We start from the raw sequence: 15097 nt of genomic DNA, 5'->3' as shown, positions 1-15097 counted from the left end.
GCTAAAACACATTGGGGTTAATTTACTAAGTGTCCGACCGCCGCACTTTAGCCGGGTTTCCGTTTTGCGCCGAATTGTCCCGGGTTTTTGGCGCGCGTGATCGGATTGTGGCGCATCAGCACTGGCTCGATCACGACAGAAATTGGGGGGGTTGCCGTCGGACAACCCAACGGATTCGGAAGAATTTTAAAAAGGAAATGAGTCCCAAGATCAGCACTTACATGCACCGGGAAGAAGAAGGTGAACTCCAGCGGACCTCGGCGTAGCAGCGACTCCTGCAGGAACTCGGCCGCACAAGGTTAGGTAATCGAGCTGGACCCGAATCCTCATCGGACAACACATCGCGGAATCGCGACGGGACCAGGTAAGTAAATCTGGCACTTTACAACCAGCTTTCCCAGAGCATATACACCTGATTGATCTGACCCGATCGGAAAGAAGGGAAGAGACGGAAACGGTGAAGAAACCAGGTGACATCACAATTCCTGGAGATGTGTCTCTCGTCTCACAAATACATTTATCTGACTCGACCCAATTAAAAGTTGGGAGACACATGTGCCGTCTCTTTTTTACTCTGAGCAACTCAGGGGTTAACTGTAGCATATATTTTCCACAGGCCGACCTATGACACAGCAAATAAGTATCACAATGCTGCAGATTGTATGGAAGGGGAGGAGATGGACGTTGTGTTGTAGACCTTTACACGGTGGGGGAGGTGTAACTGGGCTGGACGCTGTATTGTGGTGTCCATAAACAGGTTGTGGCATCCAGGCCAGCGGACAAGGTAAGTGACCCTGAGAGGAACCTGGGTGTGCCTCAAGGTGGGTGACACTGAGAGGAGGAACCTGGGGGGGGGGGGCTCAAGGCAAGCGACCCTGAGAGGAACCTGGGTGTGCCTCAAGGTAAGTGACCCTGAGAGGAGCCTAGGGGGGGAGGGGGAGAATGCTCAAGGTAAAAGTTGGATTACTTTTGCTGTTCTTTAAGTCCTGCCTTCTATGAATAAATACCCTCTTGAATGTTGTTCCCTGTATGCAATGAGCCTTAACTAATAGGCCCCATATGTTCAGGGGTATAACACGACGGGCGCTCAGGGGCCTCAGGGGGCCTGGGGCCCAGACGTATACAAGGAGACCAGTACTATTTGCAATATGCTGTAGTCAGGAGACCTCGGAGAGACTTTGCTTTGCTTGACGCCTCTGTATATGATGTTCTACAGGTTTCTTCAGAGGTTTAGTATCAGAGTGCATCAAAAATGTTCTAGGGAAGAAAATCCCCTTCAAGTCTCTTATTACTTTCCGTGGATACAGTGAAGTTCACTTAATTCGGGATTATGTAGCATAGAAATTCTGCAAAACAAGGCGGCTCAGAAGTTTGAACTTGTGCCGCCCCCTAGTGCCGCAGTTCATCTCCGCAGCTCCGCACCTCTTTTCAGTAGTGAACCAGTTAAAATGCTCCCCCTTAAAAAAGATCCAAAAAATATATTATGATTTTGAGCGTGAACAAAGGAAAGAAGAGAAAAGAAATGAACAAGCAGGAAAATCAGGGGTTAAGTTAAAAAACAAACCTGACATTTTTACACAATTGCAGTGAAAAAGTCACAATTTTTGCCACAACAACCTCCAGAGCAGGTGTTGACAAGGGGTTTCTTAAAAATGTGAGACTTTTGTGTGACAAGTCTCAAAAAAATGAACACTCACATGACTCATTTATCAACCACGAAGATAAATCGGACCAGCATATAGCCGCAGCCGCATATAGGTTCCCATAGACGGCAACACTGGTCCGGCGGTGGTACATCGCCACACTTGTGTGACACCGATCTGTGCCGTACACGGGGAAAAGATAGAGCATGCTCTCTTCCCCGTGTATGCGGCCGTGGCCGCTTTTCTCTTTGGAGTGGGTGATGGGTCACCTCCTCCATCTCCTCTCCAACGGGCTGTGTTAATATACCCTTAGGATTAATGTCGAACCCACTGGTTTTTGCAGCCAATCACATGCCTTTCACTGGAGGTGTAGATGCGATCTTGCCAAGCCCCACCCCCTGGCATTTGGATTGTGTTGGTAAACGCACTGGAAACGCCATGTGTGAACGCACCCTTAATGTTATAAGCATTAAGCCTTTTCTTTTAAAATCATGGGCAGATCATTTGGATCCGGGCCACCATCAGCTCTACCCGTGACTAGTGTAAATAAGGATTTTCTCCATAACATGTAAAATATAAATGTTTTCCAACTCGCGTATACAATCTAATATAAATATATCAGAAATGGCTTCCAGAAGTCGAGTAGAGTATAAGTATGTACAAATAAATGAAACAAATCACTAATTAGTACAAAGTCCACCAGATATGGACGGGAACCAAAATATACTGGCAAGGAGACAGAAGGTAACACAGCTTTCTAAAAGGGGCGGATCGTCCGTGTATATATATCTGGCCTGATGAAGGTCTTTAGTTGGAAACGTTGCCAGTTTCCGGTTTTAGATACTGCTGTTTTCATGACCTCTAAGATTTTAGGGTATTTTGGGTGTGTCTGGTCATTGCCAGGCTCCCGAGCTCTAGCGGGACCAGAAGATGTCCCATATGATCGACCACTACTAATAACCATCTACTATTGATGGGGGTTTGGTCCAGACTTTACATCGGGGTTCAGAAGCTTCACGTTCTGCCTTCGGTGATGGACTATGTCTGATTGTAAGATTTCTATATATCTTCATTGTAGTTTCACTGGGGACAATGGACATCACTGGAGTTGGGACCGTTATCTTGGTTCTTTGTGTCACGTGTCTCATTCTTCTCATGATGTGGTCAGGAAATGGGAAGCGGAAGGAGATGCCTCCTGGACCAACCCCCCTCCCCCTTCTGGGAAATATCCTACAGCTGAACATGAAAGAGCTACATCAATCATTCATGAAGGTGAGAATAAAAAAAAAAGATAACATCTCTTGGAGGGGGTCATTTATCTTTAGTCAGGATTTTTTTGTGTGTCTTTTCTGTTTTTATGGGTTTTTTTTACTTTTTTGATTTATCTTTGAGGTTAATCTATCAGGCAGCTGAGCCTATGGGGTTTTTGCGACTTTTTATTAAAGTGTCACACTAAAGTCTCAAACTCTTCTGCAAGTGCTTCCAAAGTTTTTCCTACGTCTGGTCAGGACTGCAGTTTATTTGAGACTTTTTAAACCATGATTTGTGCCAAAATGGCAACTTTTTCATATGTTTACATATTTAAAGATATTTCAGGCGCAACACTTTGCTAGACAAGTGGAAACGTAGCGAATTTAGGCAAAAACATATCAAATGTGTGAAAAAAGCTGCAAAAAAAGAGAAAATACTAAGATAAATGACACCCCACAGTAAATACACCAACAAATGTTTTTTGACTGTTTAACTTTAAAGGAAATCTACTATTTTTATGCATTGTGAACCAAACATACCTTGAGAATTCTGTAGCAACACTGATGCAGAAACATATCTTGTTTAATCCCTGAACCAAGTGGTTTTGCTCATAAAACAATTCTAAAGTTCAGGACATTGGGAAAGCTGGGTTACCATTCATAAATACATTACACACAGAGGTTCCTGAACTGTCTAGACAGGACTAATCAACCTGAGCTGGATGATTCATACACAGGAGCTGAGAAATTGTGCAGCAATTGATTACTTCTGCCTGCCAGGGATAACACAGTGATGACATATTCTTGGCTTATTCTGGGCAGGACAAGGCTGGTGCAGTGCATAATTAGTGTGAGGAGAAGTGCCTCATTATCATGATTTTATATTTTTTTTTCAGTAAAGCCACTCAATTCAGGGATTAAACAAGATATGTTTCTGCATCACTGTAGCTACAACATTCTGAAGCTATGTTTGGTTCATAATGCATAAAAACAAACCTTATCTGTGTTTCAGCTTGACTACTTTAAGGAGAAGAAAGGCTGTTTTATTTCAAAACCATGCCATTCCGGAGATGCATGGTATAGGAGCTCAGACTCATTCTTTTAAAGGGATCTAGTAGCCACATTTTTCACAAAAACAGCAGGTTCCCATAGAGCCTCATTTAACTAAATAGCACCTTTCTTTTAGCTAAAAATTGTTTTCTTAAAAACAAAAAAAAAATCTTGTTTTTTGTCATTATTGTAGAGAGAAAAATATATAATCGGAACGAAAGAAAAATGAAGCTCCGCACCAGTGTAGATTAAAATCTTTCTGTCTTCTATGAAGCTTTATTTAATTTTCAAAAATCCATTTAGCGTCCATAGAAATCAGCAGACATTTGCTTACTATGCACTCACGAGGAGAAATAGCCTACGCGTTTCAGGTGCGCTATGCACCCTTAGTCATGGCTAATTCCATATCTGGAGTGCAAGGATAAATACCACTCCCATGCAATCACCTCGTACCTTGGACAGGTGAAGCAAGGGAGCGGAATCAACCCGAGCGTAGGCTATTTCTCCTCGTGTGGGCATTGTAAGAAAATGTCTGCTGATTTCTATGGACTGTAAATGAATTTTTGAAAATTAAATAAAGCTTCATAGAAGACGGAAAGATTTTAATCTACACTGGTGCGGAGCTTCATTTTTCTTTCGTTTTTGTTGTCATACCTAGTGTACAGCCAGATCCTGAGTCAGAGGGAGATGTTCTCCCATCCTTAATCACCTCCTTCTCACCATTCGGCACTTTATGTCACATGAACAGGGTGATGTCATCTAGGGTCACTTACTCACTTACATTTGCAAAATCTACCCCATGTATGTATCTGATCACATGAAATCACAGCATGCCTCCATGGAGCCATGGAAGGATACATACATGCATAGATTTAGCAAATGTTAGTGGGTAAAAGACCTTCGATTACAACACCCAGGTCAAATGACATAAAATGCTGAATGGTGAGAAGGCATGGGGCGAAGAAGTGAGGAAGGGAGGACAAGCCCCCTTTACCTTGCTCAGGATCTGGCTCTGTGCCAGATAAGATAACAAAGTTGATTTAAAGGTGATGCAAGGGAAATAATTTTTGGCTAAAAGAACGGAGTCAGTTAATAGCGATCTATGGGAACCCATCACTTACTGCATATATGAATAATTGTGAAAGGTTCCATTTAAATGAACATTAGTCCTTACTCCAGGTCATGAGGCTGTTTCTAAAAAAGTGGGTTTCTAACATTAAGTAACGTCTTTAATATGGACCTCATCCAACTACTTGTCTGCACACGTCCCACAGCTTGCAAAGGATTATGGAGATGTTTTCACCGTTCACCTTGGGACGAGAACGGTTGTCGTCCTTCATGGATATGATGCGGTGAAGGAAGCTCTAGTGGACAGAGCTGATGTCTTCAGCAACAGAGCAAAAGTTCCTGTAGCGGACATAATCTTTAAGGGCTATGGTAAGTAATTTACTCCATCATTATGGCTGCTATAATTTACTAAGAGTAGTAGTCATGCTCAATACCCTCTCGTGGATGTAACTATATGGTCAGAGTACATGTTTATTGCTTTCAGGAGTTATTCTCAGTAATGGAGAACGTTGGAGGCAACTCCGTCGATTTTCCCTTACCACAATGAGAAATTTTGGCATGGGTAAGAGAAGTGTGGAAGAGCGGATCCAAGAGGAGTCACGCTGTCTTAGAGATGAGCTTAGGAAACATAAAGGTAAGTATAAGAAAAACAAATCATAATGTGGATATTAGGTGGTCGGTAGAGTAATATAAAGTTACCACAACCAGATCTACTTCTCATAAGCTTGGGAAGCCGTCCACAATGATAAAGGTGACTTCCCTCAGGTCCATTGGCTGCATTTTCTTTGTATCTTGTCTTCTGTGAAGTTTAAGTTTGTCACCATTAGGGATGAGCGAACCCATTGAAGGTTTTCCGAAACTGAACCCCAAAATTCCCCAGTAACACCTGCTATTGGTGCCACAATTTTGCCAAGGATGATCACTTGATGATGTCACAGGGAGTGGCGATCCTTGGTAAAATGGCCCGGAATATTTAATAGTTTACATCAGAACTGATTGGGAGTTAAATATCATGGGAGGGGGCCTGAACTTCTGACTAAAGTCTGGCTTTGAAGATTCAGGTGCATTCTTCAATAGTCACCATTGTTACTCTCCATTGTTCCCTTTGGTTGAGGAGATTGGAAAGTAAATTCAGATACTAAAGTTAAATCATATTGGAAGCACGATGGAAGTTCTTCTTAAGCTTATTGGTTGATTATTTTCTTCTGTATGGTAGTCGAGGTTCAATAAATGTCTTATTTTGTGAAGGTTCTTATTTCGACCCCACCTACCTACTGACTTTGGCGGTTTCCAATGTGATTTGTTCAATTGTCTTCGGTGAGCGTTTTGAGTATAAGGATGAAAAATTTCTTGGACTACTGAGCAAATTGAAAGAAACCTTCAAAATAATAAACTCTTCAGCTGGACAGGTAATAAATGTCTGCAAGAGTAGATGTAAAGCCCAGTCAAAAGAAAAATTTGAAAAGTGTAATTTTAGAGAATACATTGCATTGAAGCAAATCTCCCATCAAAGTCCAGCACAACAAACCAGGGTCATGTACTCCTAGATCTAGGCACTGTGACACTGGTCTTATATTTCTTATCCATTGGCTCCTCCCTTCTAAAATCAACCTTTAAAATTATGCTAATTAGCCAGAAGGGCTCTGAGGGTTGTTGCTGTGTGTGCTGAAACTACTGCTGCCGATGATAACATGAGCGTGAGCAGGGGAAGAGTGAGACCAGCCTGTGGGTGTTGCCACCTATGAAGATGTCGCATGGAGGAGCTCTGGTAATGCCCCCCAGTGCCCTTCTAACTCATTATCATAATTTTGCATGTTGATTTTAGAAGGCATATTGGATGACAAATATAGGAAAATTACCACAGTCACGATGCCTGGATTTGAGTGAGTGTCCCTGGTTTATCATGTTTCATTGTGATTATGGATTTCCTTTAAAAGCTATGGACATCTTAGTAAAATAGCAATCAATAAATACACATAAAACTAAGTTCTTGTAGTAAATTGCCATCTTGTAATACATTCCTAAATCATAATTTTCGAAATGCAGGCTTTTTTACATTCATAGTTTTGGCTGGTGGATCTTCTCCATCACTGGTCATATGTAATCTTCTGTCTGCTTAAATGAAATGGCACAGCTCTATGTCAATGTCTTTACCCACTCCCCAGTCATTGAAATGTATCTGTCTCTTTTGACATTACTTAGAGTTGTGAGCGGAAAGACTGAGCAATGATTATGTTGTACATAAAGAAAGAGTGGCCGAGTAAGGTGGTGTGCAGAACTTTCTGTATCAGGCTGAGCAGTCTGCTGTGAGACAGGAAGGGGCGTGGCAGAGGAAGGGCCATGACTGAAGGAGTTGAGAAGCATGACTTGGTAGAGCTTGCAGCATGAGGGGAAAGCAGTTAACAATGTGGATCCTGGTGGCTGGGAAGCTGTGTATAGTCATTAATGCAGATTTCTTGAATACATATCTATAGGTACAAAGATTAGCCTTGTTTTGTTGTCAAAGGTGTGCATAGCCTTCAACAGTTGGGCTATGGACACAACTATTCTAAGGGGTGGATTTTCCCATTAAAGATTGATCTTCTTTTAAAACTATATATATTTTTTTTTAATTGTAGCTGCTCAATGCTTTCCCACGAGTTATCCAACATATGCCTGGACCACACCAGAAAGCTTTCAGGAATATTTTATCCCTAAAAGGGTTTGTGCGGGACAAAGTGAAGGAACATCAGGAAACATTGGACCTAAACTGCCCCAGAGATTTCATAGATTGTTTTCTCATAAAAATGGAGGAGGTAAGTAAGATGGAGGAATTTAGAATTCTTAAAAAGTAGTTTATATCCTTCTCCTGCTGAAGTCTCACCATCGCATCATGTCAAGTAAACTTCTATATATGGAAACAATAATTCAATAAAATGTTACCTTATTGTCACCTCCAGGACAAGGAAATCCTTAACACAGAATTCCACTTCGACAATTTATTTGTAACCGTGATGAACCTTTTCTTTGCTGGGACGGAAACAACAAGCTCAACATTACGGATCGGTCTAAGGATTTTACTCAAGTATCCAGAGGCTCTAGGTACGTGTGACATAACTGGAATTTGTTAATTTTAAAATAACTATTTGTTTTAATTTCCTATAGAAATGGAAGTGAACAGATTTCATTTTTTTTTAACAATAATTGAAAAATTAGAATCCCATCATTTTTGGGGTTTTATGTTTTGCTTTGAAGTAAAATGATCACTGATAACCCAAAAGATGAAACCTAAAGTCTGGACCTCTTTCTCTCCTCTATGGCAGCGTTTATGTTGCTCCTATTTCGCATGTATGTTTTTCCCCCTAACATTAAGGGTCCTGGCAAGAATGCAACCTTAGTCCAGTGTTGCATTGCCCATTTTTGATGGTCGTTAGTACATTCAACTATCATTTAAAGGTAGCTACAAGATTCCCATAGTTTAGCCAAAAGTAAAACGAGTTATAAACAGAGTAGACGAAGTCCAAGTTTGCTTCACCATTATTACTTTCCATCGTTTTCTTCGGCTTAAGAGAATAATGAAAGTAAATTCTGATACTAAATGGAAATACCGTAAGCCTGACAGAAGATGGCCTTCTATAAATGCTAGTCAATTGTAACTGATACTAAATGGAAGTGCCTCCATTTGGTAACAATGGGGCTTATGTACTAAGGGTCCCCCGACCGCATTTGTCGGGTTTTCTGACTTTTCGGGGATCGCGTCGCCGAGACAGGTACTTAGAAGCGGATTGTGAAGCAATCCGACAGACTATCAGACGGATTCGGACAAACCTGGAGATTTAACTTAAAAATTGTGTCGCAATCCAAGCACTTACATACACTTGGAGGAAGCTGGTGAACTCCAGCAGAGTTCCTGATCGGGGAAGCGACACATGCAGGATATCGGGCGCACGATCTTTGTGAATCGTGCCGGAGTGCATTATCATCGGACACTCGGGAACTTGGGAACGCCTGTGGCTGAGTAAGAAAATGTGCCCCAATATCTATGGGTATACAACTAAGCACCATCTGCACCCTGTAGGGAGCCTGCCTGTAAAAGTCCCTGTGAAGTCCATGAAAAATATTGACTTATGACTTAATTCTTCTCAGCTAAAGCCCAAAAAGAAATTGACATTGTAGTTGGCCAGAACCGTTGTCCGTCGGTGGAGGACCGCAGTAAGATGCCTTATACAGATGCAGTTATTCATGAAATTCAGAGATTTGCAGACATCTTGCCTTTGGGTGCTCCACATGCTGCAGCAGAAACTACTGTCTTCAGAGGATACACAATCCCAAAGGTTGGAAGATATTAATAATAGTATGACTATATCTGTAACAGTACGGCCAAAATGCTATTTTGTAGAAGCTCTTCACAGCTCAGCCACTGCTCAAGACCAGACTGCTTGGATCACAGCCAAAAATCCAGCTCCATTAAAAATAAAAACTTTCTTTATTAGAACATACAAAAACTGTACTAAACAGCTGGCTCGTTTCTTCAAAAGAAAGAAATCACATGCTCTTAGTCATATCTGTCACAGGTCCATGTTTTGGATGGCACTCACTTACCTCTCCATGACCCTGCTCCCGTCCAGGCTCGGCCGGCACTCGAAGCTTTAAAAGGCCAGTGCACCGCTGATTGCTGCTGGCCACTTCTGGGTTTCCATATAGACCGGAGGCTCCCATCATTCCCCTGCCAGATCTTTGAGCTACTTTGCCCTCGACCTTAGCTGCCACATCAGGCTGGTCGCACCTGTGGGACAACCTGGTGGCACCCTGCTGCAGCAAGTCCATCCCGCTTTGCAGCGGGCTCTGGTGAATACCAGGTGCCACTTAGACTCCAGTCCCAGGTGTCGGCTAGTTCCACCTCCTGCAGTGGTCCAGGGGGTTCACTGACCCCGAACCCTGACAATAGCTAAGGGCGTGTGAATTTCTTTTGGCCAAAACGCGTTAGCTGTTGAGTACAGATAGTCATGTCGCTCTTTTTTAATATCTTCTGATGAGGAAAGTTTTTATTTTTAATGGAGTTGGGACCTTAAATCTTTTCAACTTATATAGACAATATAGATGGTCGTCAGGATTTTCAAGTACCGTAGTATTTGGAGAATAATGGAACTACTTGGACTGTGATTGCTTTGTAATGACACATTGGGACATTTTCAGATATAATTTAGTTTAGTCTGATTATAATCTCTATGTAATGTATATAATTTGTGATAATTTGTTGTGCTTCCTGGTGGTCTTATCACTTGTCTGGATAGTGAGTTATTCCTCTTCCTTTATATAAGGAATGGGAACCTGATTTATCTAGAATGTCCCTTTAAGGTCATGCTACATAACGACCTACAACATGGCTCCATTGATTGCCACTACAACAAAAACAAATTTCATCTTTGAGCATGATCTTCCTGATCAACAGCCAATTAAACATGTCAACATGTTTTTACTCTGTCTTTTCCATTTACTTGCAGGACACCACTGTGTTTCCTCTATTGACCTCGGTGCTGAAAGATCCCAAATATTTTAAAAACCCGGAGAAGTTTGATCCAAGTCGCTTTTTGGATGACAGTGGAGTGCTCCGGAAGACGGAAGCATTCATTCCATTTTCAACAGGTACTGACAAGTCATGAAAAATTGGACCATGCTGATAGCCAAGGGGTTGGCAGATATACCACTGGTGACAACTTTTTCCCTTAAGGGCAAATGGGATATAAAAATTTCAGGTTTGCAAAAAAAAACTTAGGTTTGGCCACCTTTAATCTAATGTATATGAAAAGCTTTTGAGGACTGATATTGACTGTAGTAAATGAGATATATATCAAATCATGTTTTGGAATTGGGTAAAAATCTACTAAAATCCCTGTTTTTTTTCTTTATCTTGCAGGAAAGAGAATCTGCCTTGGAGAAGGAATGGCAAGAATGGAGATCTTTCTGTTCCTCACCTTTATACTGCAGAATTTCAATCTGAAGTCAGATGAAGACCCTTCTTCTATTGACCTCTCCCCTCTCCCTAACACTAATGGCGTAGTCCACCGCCCTTATAACATACAATTGGTTCCACGTTGACCTTGTAGCGTGTCTTAAAGTACCTGGACTCCAGAGCAAAATCCTCTCATCTTTTCCAAAGTTCACCAATTATAGTTGCAGCACTGGTCTCCTCATGGGGTGTAGTTGTCCACGCTTAGACTTTAGAAGTAACCTACTGCAATGAATTAGCTTTGCTTGATGTCTCATGAGTAAATGCTGCAATTACATTGTCAAAATTTATGGAAATATATTTTGGTGGTAACGGGGAGCCTCAATGCTTGCTATACTGTGAATTAGAAGACCGGACAACTCAAAATTGGCAGTTTAGAGTACCCAAAGAAAATTAATCACATGGACGACATGTTATTGGAGAACTAGGAGAACTAGTAAACAAAGATGGAATTGGGCTAAATTTACCATTGTAAATACACATAGTCAACCCCCATGTAATACCAGCTGTTAACTCATTGAAATGTCCTTCCAAGCATGCCGCATGGTAGGTACTAATTACTTCTGAACATGTTATGGTATCAGATTGACAATGGACCAGAGATGAGAAGGATATGCTTCGTCATTATACTCTTCCTCCATTGCTTCTCTTGTCCCTATAAATGTGTAATGGATTGTTAGCCGCTTCCCAAAACTCCATTTAGATGACCTACCTCAGGTCAGGGCAGGGTAACGGTTATCTGAAAGAAATAGTTCTTAGAACCTGCATCACTGTGGCTACATTGTTGGCAGAAGACTCTGATGGCTCTCACCAGTTTTTGGACTGGGTTGCCTTAGGCCTACCAGAGGTCCAAGTTTTATAGGACACATTTATGTGCGACTGATGAAGGGAATGTGTTGCTGATTTTTGTTTTGACTCATTTAACTTTGATAAATAAATAACTTTTAATAACTTGTTATTTCCTGATCATTTATTGCCGCTAGTGATGTAATGATGGGTCAGTGGTGGTTTCTATATTGTGGACATTGTGCAGGGAGGTGGAGGTGATCAGCTCTGATATAATCTATAGTCAGTAGTGATATAATGATGGTTTACTGTTATCTATACAGAGGTAAGGGTCGGACCAGAGAATCCAATAGTGGGCCCAAACACTTGTCCCCCATCAGATGTGGTCATCATGCACCGCATCGGATCCTTTCCCAATCAGTTTGGCTGGCTGTAACTATTATGGGACATTGTTATCTTGGTAACAGTATACAGTTAGTGATTGTGTCAGAGAGACAAGTCTGCCTTCTGTAGCCTAGGGTAGGGTATGGAGTTTGTGGTCCCCTAGAAGGCTTGAGCCCCGAGCTACCATCTACTTTATTTTCCACTACTGTCCATTGCATACAGTCAAAAACACACATTTATATATTCATACACAAACCCCCATATTTATAAATCTACACACATACTGTTCATACGTTCATGCACATTTCTACATGTATATACGTGTATACGGACACTCGCGTGTACATTCATGTGCCCTCACTGAATTCCTGTGAATAGAGCCAACCGGTCTATGTGGAAAATACATAACTGATGGAAGCATTGCAGCTTTCAGGGTGGAGACCGGGAGGGAGGAGGAAACAACCGTGTAACTGTGCCAGCAACCCTGGAGCTACTGGAAAGTTGGTTTCACAGGGGCGGTCCACCGTGATTTTGCCTAGTAAGGTCCAACCAAGGTTCTTACTGTTAACTGTAGCGATCCAAAGTGTGAATCCTTATTACATGCAATGACATGCTGAGCTCTGGAATTAAAGGGTGGAGATCCTGGATGTCTGTATCACTCAATATTACATTGAACACCTTTATTTGGGGGGGGAGGTGCAGATTTGTTGGATGCTATATAGTAGGACAGTAATATTGGCAGGTTACAGTACGCAACTCGGTGGAGAAGGTAAGTAACATATATGTAAGATGATAGCATGGAATACGTAGAGCTATTCTCCAATCCCGACTTCTATGCATTAAAAATCCTCCAGTAAAGTAGTCATCAAATGCCCGACTGTGGCTCAAGACCAATGCATGGAACACTTGACCTCAGGCTGTGATCACTGAACCTTCTTAAAAAAATTTATAAAATCAGAAAATTGTTGGAAGATAATTAGAACTGCATTACCAGACCCAGTCCATAGACCAGGGTGGCATGTAAATAAACTTCTCTTTGGACTTTGGCAAACAAGTTGTGACTATTTTTGCAACCGAGGTTGGCGAACTCTGCTGCCCGACTAATCCATCTGTCTACTTGCTTCTCCTCTCTGCCGGTGTCTCCACTGGTCACACATTGTACAACAAATTCAGTGTAAAATACTAACCAGGACTTCCAAGGCTTAGAATATGTGAACGTCTCCATGAGGTTGTGTTTGAACTTGTCCTCTGACATTGGACTCAAGGCAAACGAAATATGAGTGATGTGGTGGGGTTTGGTGGTGAGGGGTTGTGTAACTGATATATCAGGTGGCAACTTAAGCTGCAAAGAGTCAAAGTGGCCTAATGCATGTCCTTGCTAAGAATTTGTGTGAAGGAGATCGAAAAAGATGCAAAGGTGTTCCTAAAGACCCCATTGAAAGAGGATGACATGAATTTTCAACCGGTTGGTCTAAAAAAAAAAATAATTTGAGAGGTGGATTGTGATATCACCAAGTGCAATCCTCAGTAATACCCTTGGAGCTGCTCCGCCTGCTACATCTTTAGTGAGACTTACAGTATTTACTCACGTATAAGCCAAGTTTCTAAGCACACTTTTTGTGCTGAAAAAGCCCAACTTTTTATACTGTTATATATTAAAAAAAATTAGTACTCACCCTCTGGGGCTGACCCCCTGCATCCTTCTCTCCCTAGAGCACGTCCTTGGGTTTCCGGCCGGCCAGGCAGATGCGCGTCAATTCAATCTGCTGGGACAGAAACTATGACGTGGCTATGACGACATTGCCATAAGTTTGTGTTCTGGCAGATCGCATAAACGTGCATCTGCAAGGCTGGCCGGGAACCCAAAGACGGACTGCTGGGGGTCAGCGCGGAGGAGTGAGTAATTACTTCATTTTTTGAAGGGGGCTCTCTGTTATGGGAATTATGATAATTGGGGCATTCTGCGATGAGCATTATGTTAATAGGGGCACTCTACTGGGCATTACATTAATTGGGGCATTCTGTGATGTGCATTATGTTAATGGGGCATTCTACTGGACATTATATTCATTTGGGCACTCTACTGGACATTATAATAATTGGGGCATTCTGTGATGTGCATTATGTTAATGGGGCATTCTACTGGTCATTATATTCATTTGGGCACTCTACTGGACATTATAATAATTGGGGCATTCTGTGATGTGCATTATGTTAATGGGGCATTCTACTGGTCATTATATTCATTTGGGTAATCTACTGGACATTATAATAATTGGGGCATTCTGTGATGTGCATTATGTTAATGGGGCATTCTACTGGTCATTATATTCATTTGGGTAATCTACTGGACATTATAATAATTGGGGCATTCTGTGATGTGCATTATGTTAATGGGGCATTCTACTTTTCATTATATTCATTTGGGTAATCTACTGGACATTATAATAATTGGGGCATTCTGTGATGTGCATTATGTTAATGGGGCATTCTAGTGGACATTATACTCATTTGGGCATTCTACTGGACATTTTATTGATGAGGGGAGACATTTCATTAGGTCAATACGTTTTACCAGTATTTTTGGTGGTAAAATTCAGTACCTCGGCTTATACTCTAGTATATATACGGTACTTTACAGGTTAAAAACCTGTTTTCCCTATGACTTTACGAAGATAATTTGAAGTAATTATATAACCATTGCTAATCAAAGTGCACAGTACATTATTAAAAATTTTTCATGTCGGCATTTTTGAGTAGCTACTTATATAACCAGTGTAAGAGCTACAGATGAGGAAAACTTCCAATTTTTATTACAGGTTGGATTGATTGTTTTTTTGTTTTTTTAGGTCTAAATATTTTAATTCGAGATTATCCGTTTTGAACAAAATGTTTTTATACAAAAATATTTTTATAAAATTTTTTTT

General features: G+C 41.4%; 1 protein-coding gene across 4 annotated transcripts in view; it reads left to right on the top strand.

The window, feature by feature from the left end:
- The first annotated feature begins 646 nt into the window (after positions 1 to 646).
- LOC140077749 (cytochrome P450 2C18-like) overlaps positions 647 to 15097 on the top strand; it is a 57124-nt gene continuing 42673 nt past the window's right edge. The window contains exons 1-10 of one of the 4 annotated variants that reach the window (XM_072125185.1): positions 647 to 784; positions 2722 to 2915; positions 5218 to 5380; positions 5496 to 5645; positions 6260 to 6420; positions 7630 to 7806; positions 7951 to 8092; positions 9137 to 9324; positions 10495 to 10636; positions 10908 to 11925. In XM_072125185.1, the coding sequence (XP_071981286.1) occupies positions 2736 to 2915; positions 5218 to 5380; positions 5496 to 5645; positions 6260 to 6420; positions 7630 to 7806; positions 7951 to 8092; positions 9137 to 9324; positions 10495 to 10636; positions 10908 to 11089 (1485 nt within the window). In that variant the 5' untranslated portion in view covers positions 647 to 784; positions 2722 to 2735 and the 3' untranslated portion in view covers positions 11090 to 11925. Of the gene's footprint in view, positions 822 to 876; positions 903 to 2721; positions 2916 to 5217; positions 5381 to 5495; positions 5646 to 6259; positions 6421 to 7629; positions 7807 to 7950; positions 8093 to 9136; positions 9325 to 10494; positions 10637 to 10907; positions 11926 to 15097 lie in introns of those variants that run through there. The other 3 variants (XM_072125188.1, XM_072125187.1, XM_072125189.1) reach the window with 3 other exon arrangements.

This window comes from Engystomops pustulosus, chromosome 9 (genome assembly GCF_040894005.1).
Source record: "Engystomops pustulosus chromosome 9, aEngPut4.maternal, whole genome shotgun sequence".
In the NCBI taxonomy this organism is placed as follows: Eukaryota; Metazoa; Chordata; class Amphibia; order Anura; family Leptodactylidae; genus Engystomops; species Engystomops pustulosus.
This window is presented reverse-complemented; position numbering and strand designations above follow the sequence as displayed.